This window comes from Penicillium verhagenii (genome assembly GCF_028828195.1).
Source record: "Penicillium verhagenii strain IBT 33310 chromosome Unknown utg000007l_segment0_segment0, whole genome shotgun sequence".
NCBI classification, from domain to species: Eukaryota; Fungi; Ascomycota; class Eurotiomycetes; order Eurotiales; family Aspergillaceae; genus Penicillium; species Penicillium verhagenii.
Window position 1 is genome coordinate 2,349,392 of NW_026643171.1, and position 16,640 is coordinate 2,366,031.

Below are 16,640 nucleotides of genomic sequence, written 5' to 3' on the forward strand. Positions count from 1 at the left end.
CTTTGTCCGCACCCGTTGACTCCTTTTTGTCAATAACTATCTCCTCCAGCCGACGTAATCGAGCTAGGACATCTTTCTGGAAGGAGCTACTAGCCAGTTCTTCGGGTAGCCTATCCGCACTTAAACTGCTGGTAGAGGGTGTTAACGGGCTCTCCAGTTGGCAAGGAAGATCACGGCTTGTGCAATTGGAGCAGGGGAACTGTCGACTACATCTTAGCTTTCGCGATCGGCAGGATAGACAAGAGACCGGACGTGACCGCTGTGGTCGGGTCGAATGCTTTTCAACGCGACTCATCATTAATGTCACTAAAAGGCTGCCGAAACCTTGCGATAATCATCCGTGAATAGATGTCGGAGGGGGTACTACCGTACGCAAGGTGGAGGAGGCTGGAGCCAATCAGGGCGGTGACTCCCCGCGGAATTTCCGCGGGCTCCGCTTCAATCTAAGTATTCTCCTGTGGCCAGCGTCTAATGTATAAAAGACAGGGAATATCCCGAGATGGTATTGGCATGGACAGCATTCAAGCATTCTAATCACTTGGGCTTCTTGCTTTCTCTCTTTTATTCCACTCCTTTCCACATACGCCATACCTCCAAATGGATGCCATCATTGCTCAAATCCATGCCTTGGCCCAATCCACCGATGACGCCGGTCGATTAACCATTCAAAAGGCCCTTCGGGATGCCCAGATGGAAATCCAATCTCCGCAAGATGTCCTTATGGGCTTTGGAAACTCCGTAAGAGTTGGGGTTGCCAAATAGTTTTTTTTCTTAAGCACTGATTGGTTTTGTATTTAGAATCTTCTCATTGCTATGTTCCGCCTCGGCGTGGATTTGGGAATATTCCGCGCTCTCAGTCAGGCCAATGGCCCTTTGACTGTCAAACAATTGGCGAGTGTCCCCGGAGCCTCACCTGCCCTCATGGGTAAGTAGATCGCTCACAATTCAAGATCTCTTTGCCTAACAATCCGTTAATTTATCTTGATCAATAGAAAGGGTTCTTCGTTATTTAGCTTCCAACAACATTATCGCGGAGGCTGGTCTTGATAAATACCGAGCAAACAGGATCACCTATATTGCCGCCGATCCTCGAGGCGAGGGCATGGCTCACCACGGGTAAGTGATCAGAGTGCTTTCTTTAGTTTTCTCGCCAAGTTATCCACCCATGTTAATACATAGTACCCTGTTACAGATTTGATGTCTTTGGACCGATAATCCAAGCTATGCCTGACTTCTTAATGGAGAGAAATTATCAAGACATCACCAGTAACACGGATACGCCATTCCAAAAAGCCTTTGACACCAAATTAGCTTGCTTTGACTGGCTTGTTCAGCACCCCAAGCATTTCGGGTCTCTGCAGAAAATAATGACCGCACTTGAAGGCGCCGAATGGACCGTCGGGTTTGATCTCATCAACACGGAGGCTTCCAAAATCCCGGCAAGTACCCCAAAACCGTCCGACAGGCCATTTCTCGTGGATGTCGGTGGTGGCCAAGGTCATCAGTGTGTTCAGCTAGGGAATATGTACCCCAACCTCCTTGGTCGTCTTATCTTGCAAGACTTACCCCAGGCAGTCAACAAATTGCCACCGATCAAAGGAGTCAGAGTTCAAGCCTACGATTTTTTCCAAAAGCAGCCCATCACAGGTCAGTGCCTAATTCTTCCATTCTGTTTATTCATATGGATCCGTTCACTTCTGAAGATTAAAAGACTGACATCTTCATAGATTCGAAATTTTACTACTTGCGAAGAATTATGCACGACTGGCCTGACAAGGAAGCTGCATCTATCCTTCAGAATATCAGTAGTGTCATGGCATCCGATGCTCGCATTCTGATTGACGAAGTTGTCTTGCCAAATACTGGAGCCCATTGGCAAGCTACCATGGCGGACTTGTCAATGATGTTCGCATTTGGTGGGAAAGAGCGATCTGCAAAGCAATGGGATTCTTTAGCTGAAAGTGCAGGTCTGCGGGTCGAACAGATTCATACTTATGTTATCTCCGCATACACGTCTATCATTGTTCTTGCTCGGAAGTAGCCTTGGAACTTTGGAAGCTTCGCCATCGGAGACCCGCAAAAAACCTTCAAACCCTGATCTATTGTACATGCACATATCCTAACTATGTGAGATTCTTACTTTCATACAGAAATATACCGTACTTCGAAAATATTACAATTGAAATTGCACATGTGCTATCCAGATGTCCTTTGAAACGGGCACTCTCAGAGGCTACAAAGGTAATTACCTAAGACTCAAGGTCACCTAGTTCGATCGTATCGCCGTGCTGGGGGTCCTAGTAGGTATACCTCCAGGCCGTAGAACTCAAGTGCTGTTGAGCAGGTATCAATGCACGTCTGCATTAATTCACAGCCCAGGTGCACTTCAATGTTGTGGACATTCGTTCATCCTTGGAATGTTGCTTAAACCCGTCTGAACATTGCAATCCATGCATGTGGATGCAATTTGAACCTCGAAAGTTGGAACATTTGAAACATTGAAGTTGAGGAGTAGGAATGGATCTGAGGTCGCCAAAATGATAATATATTTAACAAATCCTTTCAAGGATCAAATAGTGCACAAAACGCAAATGCAGTAGCCTCAAATAACTATTGTACATGACATGATAATCTCAATCACAGCTTGCCACCGGTGATTTGCTCACCGAGCTGCTTGACTCGGTCCTGAATCACGTCCCAGCGAGCAGTCTCACTCCTGCGGGTCTGGTTGACGATGCTTTGCACGGTGAGGGGAGTTCCCATATTCCAGATATTTTCGCCTGTCTGGTGGTCGTTCTTCCAGGCTGGGTTCTCGCCATCGGGGAAAACGCGGTCGATTTCAGCCGCGAGCTGCTCTTCGTTGATGATGAAGGTGCGAGCATTCATATACAGTGCTTGCAGGTCATCTTGTTTCTGTGTGTCCTTCTCTTGCTTAGCTGCCTCTACCCGCGCCTTGGAAATGGCCAGACGCTGTTCCCGGTTCGGGTCCGCCAAGACTGCGTGTCCCTTTGACTGCATCGCCTGCACAACCGATGATCGTGTCAGGCGTTCATCTTCTTGCTCAGGTTGTTGGAAAATTCGCTCTCGTCGGATTTGGCTTTCGAGACTTCTGTTGAAAATAATCTCCTCCGCAGATGTCTTACGCTGGTGGAGGGTGCGGAGACTCTCACGAAGGTTTTGTCTCCGTAGAACCGCCATCTTGAGCTTGAAGGCCTGCTTCTCGGGGTCACTGCTCTTGGGGTTCACCTTGCGCTCGGTTTGAGGGAGAGGAGTTGCGGCATCGAGATACGCTTTGCGCGGCTTATCCGCGCGGCGAGCCGGGAAGAGCTCGCGGGGCACGGGGAGAGTACCCTTCACTCTGGGCTTGGCCGGGTTGTTTGGCTGGAGAATTCGGGGAACATCGATGAAATGAGGAGACTCGGGTCCGACTCGAAGATTCGGCGAGGTCGCGAAACCACGGACCTGCACTCTGGCAGTCCGGCTGTTTCGGAGAGCAGACATGCTGCACCAGTCAATTCGGTTTGAATTCGCTTGACGGCGAAGGGTGGTGGGATTTTAAACAAAGGAAGTAATTGAGCGGAAGTAATTGATTCACGATAAGCACCAGGAAGACAGCAACACTGACCGCTTGGAAAGGAGGGTGCTCGGGAGAAGCAAAGTCGGAAGAAACAAGAAGCGATTTTGCCGTGGTCCGTGCACGGGGGAGTTTTTCTTGGCGCCAAAAAAAAATAGTTCTTTCCGCCTTTTTTTTTTCTTCTTCTTCTCTTCGCTCTCAGCCATCCTTTGTGTTTGGTCCAGCCTTCGAAAAATTTTCCGAAGGTCCAACCCCTTTTTTATTACCTTCATACTACAGGTAATCCATCAGCATGGGTACCGGAAAGAAGGAAGCCGCCCGTAAGGTGCGCGAGGGAAAGCCCAGCGATGGCATGGGCAATGTCAAGACCAAGGGTGAAAACTTTTACCGGTATGTTCACTGCAAGAACCTGGCTTGGATTAAGTCAAAGTGCAAAGTTCTAACAAGTTCCTTAGTGATGCCAAGAAGATCAAGACCTTGAACATGTTCAAGGATGGAAAGCCCCAACGTAATGCTCACGGAGAGATCACAAATTCTGCTTCCTACCAGTCTCGTGATGCTCCCGTTGGTCGCATCGAGCCCAACCGGAAATGGTTTGCCAACAGTCGAGTCATCTCACAGGAGGCACTTACCTCGTTCCGTGACGCTGTCGCTGAGCGGGCCAAGGATCCATACCAGGTTCTGCTCAAGACTAACAAGCTCCCCATGAGCTTGCTTCAGACCAATGATACAGTCAACGGTATCAAGCAATACCAGGCCAAGATGGAGATTGAGAACAACCCCTTCAACGATACCTTTGGACCTAAGGCCCAAAGAAAGCGTGTCAAGTTGGGTGTGACTTCTCTGGAAGATCTGGCTGGTGAGACTGCAAAGATTCACGACTCATACCTGGAGAAGAATGACCAAGACACTCACGACGATGGTACTCCTATCGTTACTGCTGATGTCGGTTCATTGGAGGATGCTATCCTCACCACCAACCGCGAGTCTGTCTTCTCCAAGGGACAGAGTAAGCGTATTTGGAACGAGCTTTACAAGGTTATCGATTCTTCCGATGTGGTTATCCACGTTTTGGATGCTCGTGATCCCGTTGGTACTCGCTGCCGGAGCGTTGAGAAATACATCCGCGAAGAGGCACCTCACAAGCATCTTATCTTCGTGCTGAACAAGACCGATCTCATCCCGACCGGTGTCGCTGTAAGTTTCAACTTATTCTTGGATTCCCTTCCCCCTCTTCACGTTTCGTTCTTGTTCTTTTCGTTTGCGATTTCTATTATCGGTCTTTGGACCGTGCCATCGCTAAGTCAAGACTTCTCCTGCGATTTCATGTCGTGTTATTCTCAATGGGAGTCTGTCTGTTACAGCTTTGGTAAATTAAGGCTGTCCCGCACCGAATTTCATTCTGAAGCTAGGTTGACAAGCTTTCGTCTTGAAGGCTTGTCGTAAGGGACAGATGTGTTTTGTTTTTGAGTTGAGCTCTGCTTCTGCCTTTTCTGGTGGCTTCATAGCAGAGCTCTTAGTAACATCCCACACATTTCTTATTTTTCTCGGATTTTTTTTTCTTTTTCTCGTTTTTTTTTTCACAATTTTTTTTTTCATCAATTTTTCAAGTGACTTTTAACTAATGGAATATTTACCAGGCTGCTTGGGTTCGTCACTTGTCCAAGGATTACCCTACTCTTGCTTTCCACGCCAACATCAACAACTCCTTTGGAAAGGGTTCTTTGATTACACTCCTCCGCCAGTTCTCTTCCTTGCACTCTGATCGCAAGCAGATTTCTGTTGGATTTATTGGATACCCCAACACCGGAAAGTCTTCCATTATCAACACTCTTCGAAAGAAGAAGGTCTGCACCGTGGCTCCCATTCCCGGTGAGACCAAGGTGTGGCAGTACATCACCCTCATGAAGAGAATCTACCTCATTGATTGTCCTGGTGTGGTCCCACCCAACCAGAATGATACTGAGACTGACATTCTTCTGCGCGGTGTCTGCCGTGTTGAAAATGTTGATAACCCGGAACAATACATCCCGGCCGTTATGGCTCGTGTGCAGCCTCGCCACCTGGAGCGCACCTATGGTATCAAGGAGCCCACCGATGCCATTGACTTCCTTAGCCGACTTGCCCGCAAGGGTGGTCGTCTCCTCAAGGGAGGTGAGCCTGACTTGGACGGTGTAGCCAAGATGGTCATCAACGATTTCCTTCGCGGAAAGACTCCTTGGTTCACACCCCCTCCCAAGCCAGCTGCTGGCGACGCTGAGAAGGAGACTATGGAAGGTCGTGAAGGCCGTCTGGGTGAGATGGGTCGCAAGCGTAAGCTTGAGGAGACCGAGGTCGCTCCCGAGGCTGCCGACGATGATGAGTCATCTGACTCCAAGCCTGATGAGGAATCTGATGGTCTTGCAGAGGATGACAACGATTCGATTGCCAACCTCGAGATCAGCGACGTGGAGAGTGGAGAGGAGGAGTGAATCAATTGTGTCGCTGCACATCAATTCTCCAAACCTTAACCATCTCAAACCGAGATGGCCTGCGCCGCTCTTGAAACATTAGAGCATACGCGCCCACCCATTTCCCCCCTTCGCAGTCTCACGTCAAGCCTGCTCCCAAGACTTGGCTTCAACTGCTGAAAAGAGAGGATTTGCATTTTCATGCAACGTTGTGCTCAGAGAGACAGCACTGATTCATCAGTGCATAGTCTGATCTCACGAACGCTCATGAAATGTACATGCCAGGATACGGCTCTTGTTGAAGTCTCTCATAACTTCGAGGCGTTCTGTGGCACTTTAGATACCCCTGTCCATACGTGGATCAAATCAAAAATATTTTTCATCTCTCATACTTCTATCCATATCCCGTACATTTAGATGACTGTAGAGTATCATTTGTTTATGTATGAACTCCCTATTTAGTTCATTGAGAAGCTTGGAAGCCTCTGTAGACCTTTTGGGGCGGAAAATGGAAAGTTACTCACAAATCTAGCCCTGGAGGTTAGGTAATACTAAGGCTACCAGGGGCTGCGAATTGGCGGTTGGTTACTTCGCGAATTGCCCTTGCCGCAGCTTGAACTTCCAAGGTTTACAGGATCTAGGTTTGATACATCCAGATGTCAGTTCAGCCGGAGCAACTCCAACATACCTTTTAGCTGGGCAGTGATCGAGATAAAAGGGTAGAACAATGGTGGATAAATTCAAGTCTGATAAGCTCCACCCTGCGGGACTCGGATGTTGTCAGACGGCGTCCTGTTGTTGGCGGAAGGCGCCTCAATCTTGGCCCTCGAGTTTAACTTAACAGAAAGAAGCAAACCACATTAATGAACTCCGGCTGTTTCTTATCCATTCTTGCAAGCCCCGAAAGTACTATTGCCTACTAGTACATCTAGCATCGGAAAGAAACAGCATGTCTTCAAGACGTCCGATCTATCTGAACCCCGCTGCCGCCGCAGAGCGATGCGACCATCCATCATCTACCGGCGCAACTGAATTTCACAAATCACTCCCCAACTATGCGCCAACTCCGTTGGTATCCTTGCCAGAGCTCGCAACGGAACTGGGCGTCAAAGCCGTTTTTGTGAAAGACGAGAGCAACCGATTTGGTCTACCCTCGTTTAAAGTTCTAGGTGCATCATGGGGATGTTTCCGAGCCATCGCGCAGACTCTCGGGCTCGAATCGGACAAGGTCACCTTGGATGAACTTTCGTTGAAGGCGAAGGCAAACTCGATATCTCTGGTTACTGCGTCGGAAGGAAACCATGGACGAGCAGTTGCATACATGGCTCGGCTCCTGGGTATCCAGGCTGAGATATTCGTGCCCCGGTCCATGACCGAGGAGACAAAAAATCGCATTGCGTCAGAGGGAGCTCGAGTCTCTGTTGTCCAGGGAACATATGACCAGGCTGTGAAGTCTGCCTACGAAAAAGGCTTTGGTGAACATGTGCTGTTGGTCCAGGATACTGCTTTTGAAGGGTATGAAGATGTCCCTGCTTGGATTGTGGAGGGGTACTCTACTATGTTGGAAGAGACCGAGGAACAGCTGTCTCAGCTTGGCCTATCTGCTAGCATGATGGTCACACCTGTTGGCGTTGGCAGTCTTGCTCATGCTGTAGCAAAACATTGCAAGTCAAGGCAGATGACCATGGTCGCTGTTGAACCCGACTCAGCTCCCTGTCTGTCTTCTAGCCTCCATGCTGGGAAGTCGATTGCTGTTGAAACATCGGCTACCATTATGGACGGTATGAACTGTGGAACTGTGTCGACTACAGCTTGGCCGAACTTGCAGCGCCTTGTCGATGCCTGTGTAACCGTTTCGTCGTATGAGAGTCACCGCGCGGTTCAGTATCTGACTTCCAACTCGGTCCATGCTGGTCCATGTGGTGGAGCGTCACTGGCAGCAGTACAGCGCCTTGCTCAAGAAGCGTCTTCGTTATTGAACGAACAATCTGTGGTAGTTCTACTCAGCACCGAAGGCGCACGACCCTACCCGATCCCCAAGGATGTATCGGTAGAAGACGCCGTGAGCCTAACGCAGGTGCTCACTCAGATAGACTCTTCTAATCCCACTCTATCCGTGAGCGGAGGAGCAGGCGAAAGCGAGATCGCCGACTACCTATCGGCCTGGTTTGCTCACCGTGATATTGAGTTCCACCGCATAGAGCCCGTCTCAGGTCGACCCTCTGTCGTTGGTGTGCTCCGTGGCAGCGGAGGAGGAAAGTCGCTCATGTTCAATGGGCACGTTGATACAGTTAGTAACTCAAGCTACGAGCAAGGCGTGGATCCCTTATCCGGAGCTATTGGAATGAAAAATGGAGAACAAGCAATCTTTGGACGTGGTTGTCTAGACATGAAAGGTGGCGTAGCGGCCTCTCTCGCGGCGCTAGCTGCAATCAAGGCTAAAGGTCCTGACCATCTGCCTCGAGGAGACATCATCATCGCTGCTGTCTCGGATGAGGAAGATGCCTCCCAGGGAACCCAGGACTTGATAGCTGCTGGATGGCGGGCGGATGCTGCAGTAATCCCCGAGCCAACGATGGAAGTCATTGTGACTGCGCATAAGGGATTCGTATGGGTGGAGGTTGATATTTTGGGTGTTGCTGCGCACGGTTCCATGCCTTCCTTGGGACAAGATTCCATCATTCATGCCGGGTGGTTCCTGCAGGCCCTCGAGGAGCATCAGCTACAGCTACCGGAGGATGATCTTTTGGGCCAAGCATCGTTGCATTGTGGGTTGATTCGAGGAGGTGAAGAGCCATCGTCTTATCCCGGGAAATGCACAATCACTGTTGAATTCCGCACCATTCCTGCCCAATCTGAGGAGTCTATTCTGGAAGATGTGCGTGTGCTTCTCCGCAGTGTGTCGGAGAAAAAGCCCCAATTTCAATATGATGAACCTCGCATCACTATGTCGCGTCCGACAACAAAGCTTTCACGGGATCATCCCTTGGTGCAGAAGGCAGTTGCTTGTTCGACTCCGATTCTGGGACGAGCTCCTTCGCTTGGAATTGTTCCATTCTGGTGTGATGCGGCCTTGTTAGCGGAAGTTGGTATTCCATCAATTGTATTTGGGCCTGCTGGAGAAGGGCTCCATAGCAAAGAAGAATGGGTGAAAGTGGCTAGTCTGAGGCATATGGAAGAGATATTCATCAACTTGGCACAGGACTTTTGCTCCTGAGGGACTGTACAATAGCATAGGTAGCTCACTGTTTGGTTTAGATTTAGAGCCATGTTACTATTTCCAGCATGATATTATGCCATGGCAACCTTGCAATTTTCGTGCCACGCTAATTAATTCATTAGAAATACATGACTAGTACCCTCCCGTAACTTGCCAATCACGAGTGTACCAGCTACCCAAGCCCAATGCAAAAACAACAAGGCTACCATCCCGAACAACATCCTTGCCAATCTTGATGGCCGCGCGCAGCCCTTTCTGCCCACCAACCAACACCCGTCCTCCACACAGGAGCAACTCGCCAGTAACGAAAATCACGAACGGGTTCTGCACCGTCGCAGGCTTTGGCGGCGGGCTTCCAAACAATGCAATAGATGCCCCAATGATAAATAGAAGGTAGAAAGCCACGCCCAGCGCAAAAAGAACGTGGAGCGTCTTCCACGTCCGCACGCTCTTCGGGTCCTCCTCTGTAGTCTGGAAGTATTCGCCGACCAAGTTTGCGACAAAGGGCGGCAAGCCCAGCGAAGAGGCAATGAGTGCTGCTGATGAAAGTCCCGGTCCTGGCGCTCCCTGGCCTGGCATTCCACCTCCGAATCCCGGCGGAGGAGGAGGTGCGTTGGGATCACCGTTGCCGGGCATGGGGGGCATGGGCATGCCGTTTAGAAGGGAGTTGAGGAGTTTGAGAGTTGGGTCCTCGAGGTCATTGGCAGTGGCGTCTTGATTCTCCTCCACTACGGGTGCTGCTTGGCGAAGCATTGCGCGGAAGGCATCTTGTTGTGCCTGGAGAGCCTCGATTGACTGCTGGTCCTGCATGGATGGCTGGTTCTGTTGGAATGGGGGAGGAGAGGGAGAGACTGCGTTTCGGGGGGGTTGAGGAGAGGGTGACCCTTCTTCGCGCTCTGATTATAGACAGTTCTTGTTAGCATCGTATATCTCGGTATTTAGACATGCTGTCTAGGTTCCAGGTCGTACCTGATTGCGGGGTGCGACCGCTTAGACTGGTGATCTTGTCCAGGCGAGCGGAGCCTCCATCCCTGATCTTAGCCTCACGGCGCTCACGTCGCAGGCGAGCTGCTTTCTGAGCAGGCGATTCATCTGGTGTCGACATTTCTGTTTGTGGAAGTTGGAAACGATGAAGGTGGCTTCAATTTCGGAAGTCCACGTTAGTGATCGGTGGCCGGCGGAGGTTGAGGGAGGCGAGCGGTACGTGAGGTCGCGATAAGAAAATCAGTTTGATCAGCTTCTTCAAAGACCACCACTTGGCTCTAAAAATCCACAGTACTTTTCAACAAATTAAACACAATTATTTGAGATGGCCTGTTGAATCAATTTTGTGTCCTATAACGTCTAACTTTTTCGAAATTGCTGCTCGAGGATTTCTTGAGCTTTTAGCACCTACTAGTCACTTGGACTTGAGCGACCGGGTATAATCATGAAATGCACAGCAACAAGCTAAAGATGTATCGCATGATGCGCATCGCACACAAGACGTCACTATCGCGCTTTAAGAGTGTACGCTCATACAGAGAGCGTCTTCAAGAGCTCTGTCAGCCTTGGGGAAGTACTCGTAAGTTCTCAAGGATCATCGATCAGCATCATGTAACTAAGGTTCATGAACCATCATGACATCGTCGCTGCATATGCCTAAAACAATGCCACCTGGGCAGTCTAGGATTCGCTTCATCAGAGATCAGAATTTATGTATTATGATGCATCAATGATAAGGTTGTCATCATAGCTCCTTCTATTATGTATACCAATGTTGGAAAGACCCTGATCTGGTCCAAGGTGTGATCGAATCACTAGTTTTGTCAATCTCTTAACTGATATATCAATTCTCATTTGACAAACCTAAAGCACAGTGTACAACACAATTCACAGCCGCACTCATTTGCGGGGATGGGTGAGTTTTCTAGGATTCAGTGGTTATTCTGGAGAATCTTTCATGGTCAAGCAAGATTTGTGTTGTATGAATATTGGCATTCAAGTCACAGCTGCGTTGGTGACATCATGTCCTGCCCCAACGCCTTGGCGATGGTGATGATCAATTATGGATACAACAATTGAGCTCATATGAGTTATCAGTGCAAAAATCGTATATCTACTAGAGATACCATTAGTGCGAAAATTCATGGCAGGGAGAGGAAGTAGTTAATGTAAAGATTAACATTGAAATCACGATCTATGGAAATCTCCCGCAAAGGCCCGGGGGCAACGAGAAGGGACATCAACTTAACATTCAGGGTCTTTATAAAACACGGCGCAAAAGTGGCATGATCGCCATTTGGCTAGAACGCAAGTGAAACTTGAACATTCAAAGCACGAAAGTGATTTGACCTCGTCATAGGATTTTCCGGGTTGATCCCACTCGATGACGTATTTCTGGGGAAGCTCTCGGCTGCTCCGTCCGCCCAACTCAACATCCTTAATTCTGCTGCTAAAAACTAACTCTTCAAGTATATGCGGTTTGGAGCTTTGCACATATTTCTACGCGTGAATTATTTCTTGGTTTTACTGCCGACGTGGGGGCTGCTGTGAAGAAACATTGCCAATCGCGGTCTATACAGCACACCTATGACAGTCTCCTCGATCTAGTCTATCTTGGAGCGAAACGGACGCTCATTTACCTGTCCTCATGGCTGAACCTTCTGGTGGAGGATTTGGGTCACCCCAACGGCATCATGTCGGAGAACACTGGAGTGGTGCCAACCCTGTTCCGACGGTTCAAAAATTCATCGAACACCTCGATGAGGAGAAGAAGGAGCGGGATTTGAGAATTGATGAAGAGAAACGACGAAAGGCCGAACGATCAAGACAGCAACAATGGGAGGATACTCGTGGGAAGCAACATTCTGTGGGCCAGGGCGATGCGGTTGCTCACAAGGCGCGCGAGGTCTCCCAGGCCAAGGTGCGCACCGTGACTGATCCCACTACTGGTAAAGAGATTGGGGTTGAAGATCAGGATGAGACATCTATGGAGACAGTCAAAAATCCAATGGTATGTTCATGCTCTTCAACGGGTCACACAACATTACCCATCTGACTGATGAACGTCTATAGTTGACCGTGCCCAATGCTAATATTGGAGAGCCGACTGTAAGTTCACCATAATTTGACGGATTGACAATTCAAAGCTGACTTTATGATCTATCAGGAGGTGAAAACCAGTCATGACCAAGAATTCTCAGAATATAAAGAAAAGCAGGACATCACTGCACCCCCCGATCCTATCGCTGAAGGAACAACATCCGATGTGCCCATTCGTGGCGAGAAGACTAATGTGCTATTCCACCCCACACCGACAGTCACTTATGAACCTATGTTCAAGGCATTGGAAAAGCGTGCAGCAGGGCTATGCATTGGTATTTCCGTTGCTATCATTGTCCTCGGTCGAACTTTTGGCGGCTCTCTTTGGGGCCTTATCCCTTTGGCTGCATGCATTGCTAGTGGAGTATGGTTATGGGTAGGAGAGGTCATTCGGAGTGGCAAAGATATGGAATGGAGTAGCGAGCAGCTACGTGGACAGACCGTATGCAACATCCACCTCCCCTCTGACTATCAAGGACCACGCTAAAACAACTATTTCCTAGGCCACCGCAAATCTTCTTCCAGAGTCCGTGGAGTGGATGAACTCCTTCCTCAACGTAGTTTGGGGTCTCATGAATCCCGACATGCTAATTCCAATGGCCGACACAATCGAGGACATCATGCAAGCCTCCGCTCCAAGTGTGGTTGAAAATGTTCGCATCGCCGAAATTGACCAGGGCAACAACCCGTTCCGTATTCTCAGCATGCGTGCCCTCCCAGACGGACACGTTAAGGACCTCAAGGAGAACATTCACCAATCAAACTTGAAAAATAAAGATCCCCAAGAAGCCGCAGCTACCGAGGAAGGAGGTAGCTATTACAACATGGAGGCCTCATTCGCCTACCACGCGAAGCCGAGCGGCGGAACAGCTTCCTCAAAGGCTCGCAACATGCACATGCATCTTGTCTTCTATCTCGGTATCCGTGGTCTATTTGGTATCCCATTCCCCGTCTTTGTCGAACTCACCGAACTAGTCGGTACTGTCCGACTGCGTCTCCAGATGATGCCCGAGCCACCCTTCGCTAAGGACCTCACCTTCAGCTTGGTCGGAATTCCCCACGTTAAAGCGGGTTGTGTACCCATGATCCGTCGCGGAGTCAACATCCTCAACTTGCCTCTTATTTCCAATTTTGTGAATTACGCCATTGGTGCCGCTTGCTCCATGTTTGCAGCGCCAAAGTCCATGACTATGGATCTGAGCATGCTGCTGAAGGGCGACGATATCCACAAGGATACCATCGCGCTAGGTGTTATGTGGATCCGCATTCACCGGGCTATTGGCCTGAGCAAGCAAGACCGTCGCGGTAGCGAAGGCGGTGGTAGTGATCCGTACATCAACCTGTCTTTCTCTAAATACGGGAAGCCAATGTACTGCACCCGTGTGATCACGGATGACCTCAATCCTATCTGGGAGGAAACTGCCGCGCTCCTTGTCACACCGGAGTTGATCAAAGCGAACGAGAATCTTAGCATTGAACTCTGGGACTCTGACAGGAATACCGCGGATGATATTGTGGGTAAAGTCGAGCTGCCTATCCGGGAGATGCTTCAGCATCCGGGCAGAATGTTCCCACAGGTTTCTAAGCTGCAGGGTCTTGATGAGGGCACTGAGATGCCGGGTCAGTTGCATTGGGAGGTTGGATACTTTGGGAAGCCAAAGATACGTCCTGAATTGCGGACAGATGGACAGAAGAAAGATCTTCCTGAGAACTTGAAGGGAAATCCCACCTTCGAGGATGAAAAGGGAACTATCAATAATGACGAAGAGGATGCCGTTGTGCATACACCTCCTGATCCTATCTGGCCCAGCGGCATTGTACATGTTGTCGTGCATCAGATTGTCAATCTCCAGCTTGCCAATATTAAGGGCAGCGATGGAAATCGCAAGGGTAAAGAATATGAGCCTGCGAAGCCTTTTGGTGAGAATACGGAAGAAGAAGGTGGTAATCTGCCTACAAGTTACTGCAAGATTTTGCTCAACGATCAGCTGGTATGTATAATATGCTGCTGCAATTACATGCGATACGAGTTATCGTGAACTTTAAACTAATCATATCCTTTACAGATCTACCGCACCCGACCCAAGGCTGTTAGTTCCAAACCAATCTTCAACGCCGGAACAGAGCGATTCGTCCGTGACTGGCGCTCCGCCGTTGTCACAGTCACCGTTCGCGACCAGCGATACAGAGAACACGACCCAATTCTGGGCGTAGTGCCCATCAAACTATCCGACATCTTCCAAACCAGCTCCCAAGTCACCCGCTGGTACCCTCTCGACGGAGGCATTGGCTTCGGACGTATTCGCATCTCCCTTCTCCTGCGCCACGTCGAGACCAAGCTCCCACCCTCCATGCTAGGCTGGGACGTCGGCACCTTCGAGTTCACCGCCGACAAGGTCGTCGCCAAGGACTACGGGCGTATCGCCAAGATCAAGATGCGCACCGGCGGCAGCACAGGCAAGATCACACGACACAAGGCGCACACAGAAGGCAACGACGTCATCTACGACACCTCGGACGAGAGCTTCCGCGACACACTCCGTCTCCCCGTAAAGCACCGCTACAGATCGCCCGTCGTCTTCGAGTTCCACACCCAAGGCAAGCGCGGCTCGGCCGCCTACGCCATCCTCTGGCTCCAGCATCTAGTCGACAACGAAGACACAGACATCGACATCCCGATCTGGACAACCAAGAGCGGCGCCCGATTGACGCAAAACTACATCACGGAAGAGAACTGGCGTGCAAAGGAAGTGCCCGGCCTGCAGGACCTGACGACCGTCGGCCGCCTGCAATTCAAGTGCCGCTTCTCGCCCGGCATCGACGAGTCGCACGAGCAATTCGTCATCGACAACGACTCCCGCGAGACCTTCGAGACCTGGGAAGCATGCGTCTCGCAGGGCGTGCGAACGCGCAGCGTGTCGATCGAGGTCCCCGAGGAAGTCGAGCAGAAACATGAACAGAGCCTGATCGACTCACGGGACGTGCTTAAGAACGCCCCGCCGGATGAGCGGCGGCAGTGGATTGATCGTGAAGGCCACGATTGGAGCGGTGCGTTTGGGCACGATCCGCGCGCGTACACGGATTCCGTGGGGCGGAAGGTCGCGGAGCCGGGTAAGGATGTGCCGCCTCATGACCCTGTTACGCCGCCTCCGTTGAAGGGGCAGCCGTCTGTTCGGCGGAGCACAGGGGGTGGTGGTGAGAATGGGCACGAGCATGGGGATGACGATCAGGACTCCGTGTCAGATGACTCTGATCAGGATTCTGATCAGGATTCTTACCAGGGTCCGTCTACTGTTAGTGGGAGCTCGGCGACGGCTAGTTCGTCGAGGAGCATGGAACAGACGAATAAGGCGTTCCAGCGCAGTGAGCAGCGTCAGCAGCGTGGGATGATGCAATGGCGGCCGGCTAGAAATGCGGCTTTCGTCAAGGATGAGGCTAAGTTCGCGCTTAGGAAGCTCAAGAAAAAGGTTGGGGCTGGTGGGCTTACGGGACGTGAGCCGGATGTTGAGACGGAGACCTAACGGGCATCTACTAAAATATCTAAAAAAGAGCACCTGTCCGTGTCAGATTGTGCAGGGACTCGTGCCACTTCCAGAAGTGGAAAGCCTGATCTGCCACATATCGTTGTATCTCCTACTTTCCTTTCTGACGTGCCGATCATGCTCTTGTATTTTCTATTCTCGGTATTCGTTCAACGGGGCGTTTGGGGTTATGTTTACCTCGTCTATAGCATAAGATGACGACATGTTTTCTTTTTCAGTTCCATGACATTCCACGCTATTCAAGCTATCCAGCGCTAGAATACTTAGTTCGGAGTTTATAGGTAATTTCTTTTTGGCTTTTGGCTTCCATGGGGGCGGTTTCTTTGTACGGGGCAAGCGACCGTGAGAACCTAACATTGCATGCTTCCAAGGTTGAAGAAGTGGGACTTCCTAACTAGGGAATAAGGAAACCAAAGGAAAGAAATCAAAACACAGTGAGAATCTCTTGGCTGGGGCGCCATCATGCATCCCCACCTAAGCGAAGGTTTATTGCCGCTGCGTGATGACGGAACTAGAGGCTAAATGCTTCAAAGAAAAGTATATTCAGAGAAAATTAAATTATTCTTTCGAAACCTGACGCTTAACCCCGAAGGGAAAAAGTAGAGCATATAAAATTTATCGCTAGTAAAATCAAAAGCCGACCAGCGCCTCTAGATGAAGAATATAGTTTCCGCAATAGGCAATGGTACGTTGAGCAATCACCAATATGCATGCCATAAAATATGATATAGGAGGGGTCATAGCAAGTTCATGAGGTACCCCCCAAACGG

At 49.9% G+C, this 16,640-nt stretch overlaps 6 protein-coding genes across 6 annotated transcripts; 4 read left to right on the plus strand and 2 right to left on the minus strand.

Moving 5' to 3' along the window:
* Positions 1 to 597: 597 nt before the first annotated feature.
* Positions 598 to 2,041, plus strand: N7466_007545 (S-adenosyl-L-methionine-dependent methyltransferase; the record flags this gene model as incomplete). Its single annotated transcript, XM_057166934.1, has 5 exons — positions 598 to 738; positions 799 to 925; positions 993 to 1,116; positions 1,193 to 1,647; positions 1,728 to 2,041. 5 exons carry the CDS (start codon positions 598 to 600, stop codon positions 2,039 to 2,041), a joined length of 1,161 nt encoding a protein of 386 aa, XP_057019975.1.
* Positions 2,042 to 2,637: 596 nt separating this feature from the next.
* N7466_007546 (uncharacterized protein) lies at positions 2,638 to 3,501 on the minus strand (the record flags this gene model as incomplete). Its single annotated transcript, XM_057166935.1, has 1 exon — positions 2,638 to 3,501. The coding sequence occupies one exon, from the start codon at positions 3,499 to 3,501 to the stop codon at positions 2,638 to 2,640; it is 864 nt and encodes a 287-aa protein (XP_057019976.1).
* Positions 3,502 to 3,866: 365 nt separating this feature from the next.
* On the plus strand, positions 3,867 to 6,045 carry N7466_007547 (putative GTPase NOG2; the record flags this gene model as incomplete). The annotated part of the gene is made up of 3 exons (XM_057166936.1): positions 3,867 to 3,964; positions 4,030 to 4,771; positions 5,215 to 6,045. The coding sequence occupies 3 exons, from the start codon at positions 3,867 to 3,869 to the stop codon at positions 6,043 to 6,045; spliced, it is 1,671 nt and encodes a 556-aa protein (XP_057019977.1).
* Positions 6,046 to 6,973: 928 nt separating this feature from the next.
* On the plus strand, positions 6,974 to 9,241 carry N7466_007548 (Peptidase M20; the record flags this gene model as incomplete). The annotated part of the gene is made up of 1 exon (XM_057166937.1): positions 6,974 to 9,241. One exon carries the CDS (start codon positions 6,974 to 6,976, stop codon positions 9,239 to 9,241), a length of 2,268 nt encoding a protein of 755 aa, XP_057019978.1.
* A 135-nt stretch (positions 9,242 to 9,376) lies between these two features.
* N7466_007549 (uncharacterized protein) lies at positions 9,377 to 10,349 on the minus strand (the record flags this gene model as incomplete). Its single annotated transcript, XM_057166938.1, has 2 exons — positions 9,377 to 10,140; positions 10,214 to 10,349. 2 exons carry the CDS (start codon positions 10,347 to 10,349, stop codon positions 9,377 to 9,379), a joined length of 900 nt encoding a protein of 299 aa, XP_057019979.1.
* A 1,527-nt stretch (positions 10,350 to 11,876) lies between these two features.
* N7466_007550 (C2 domain protein) lies at positions 11,877 to 15,849 on the plus strand (the record flags this gene model as incomplete). Its single annotated transcript, XM_057166939.1, has 5 exons — positions 11,877 to 12,239; positions 12,302 to 12,337; positions 12,396 to 12,770; positions 12,832 to 14,319; positions 14,395 to 15,849. 5 exons carry the CDS (start codon positions 11,877 to 11,879, stop codon positions 15,847 to 15,849), a joined length of 3,717 nt encoding a protein of 1,238 aa, XP_057019980.1.
* Between the last annotated feature and the right edge of the window lie 791 nt (positions 15,850 to 16,640).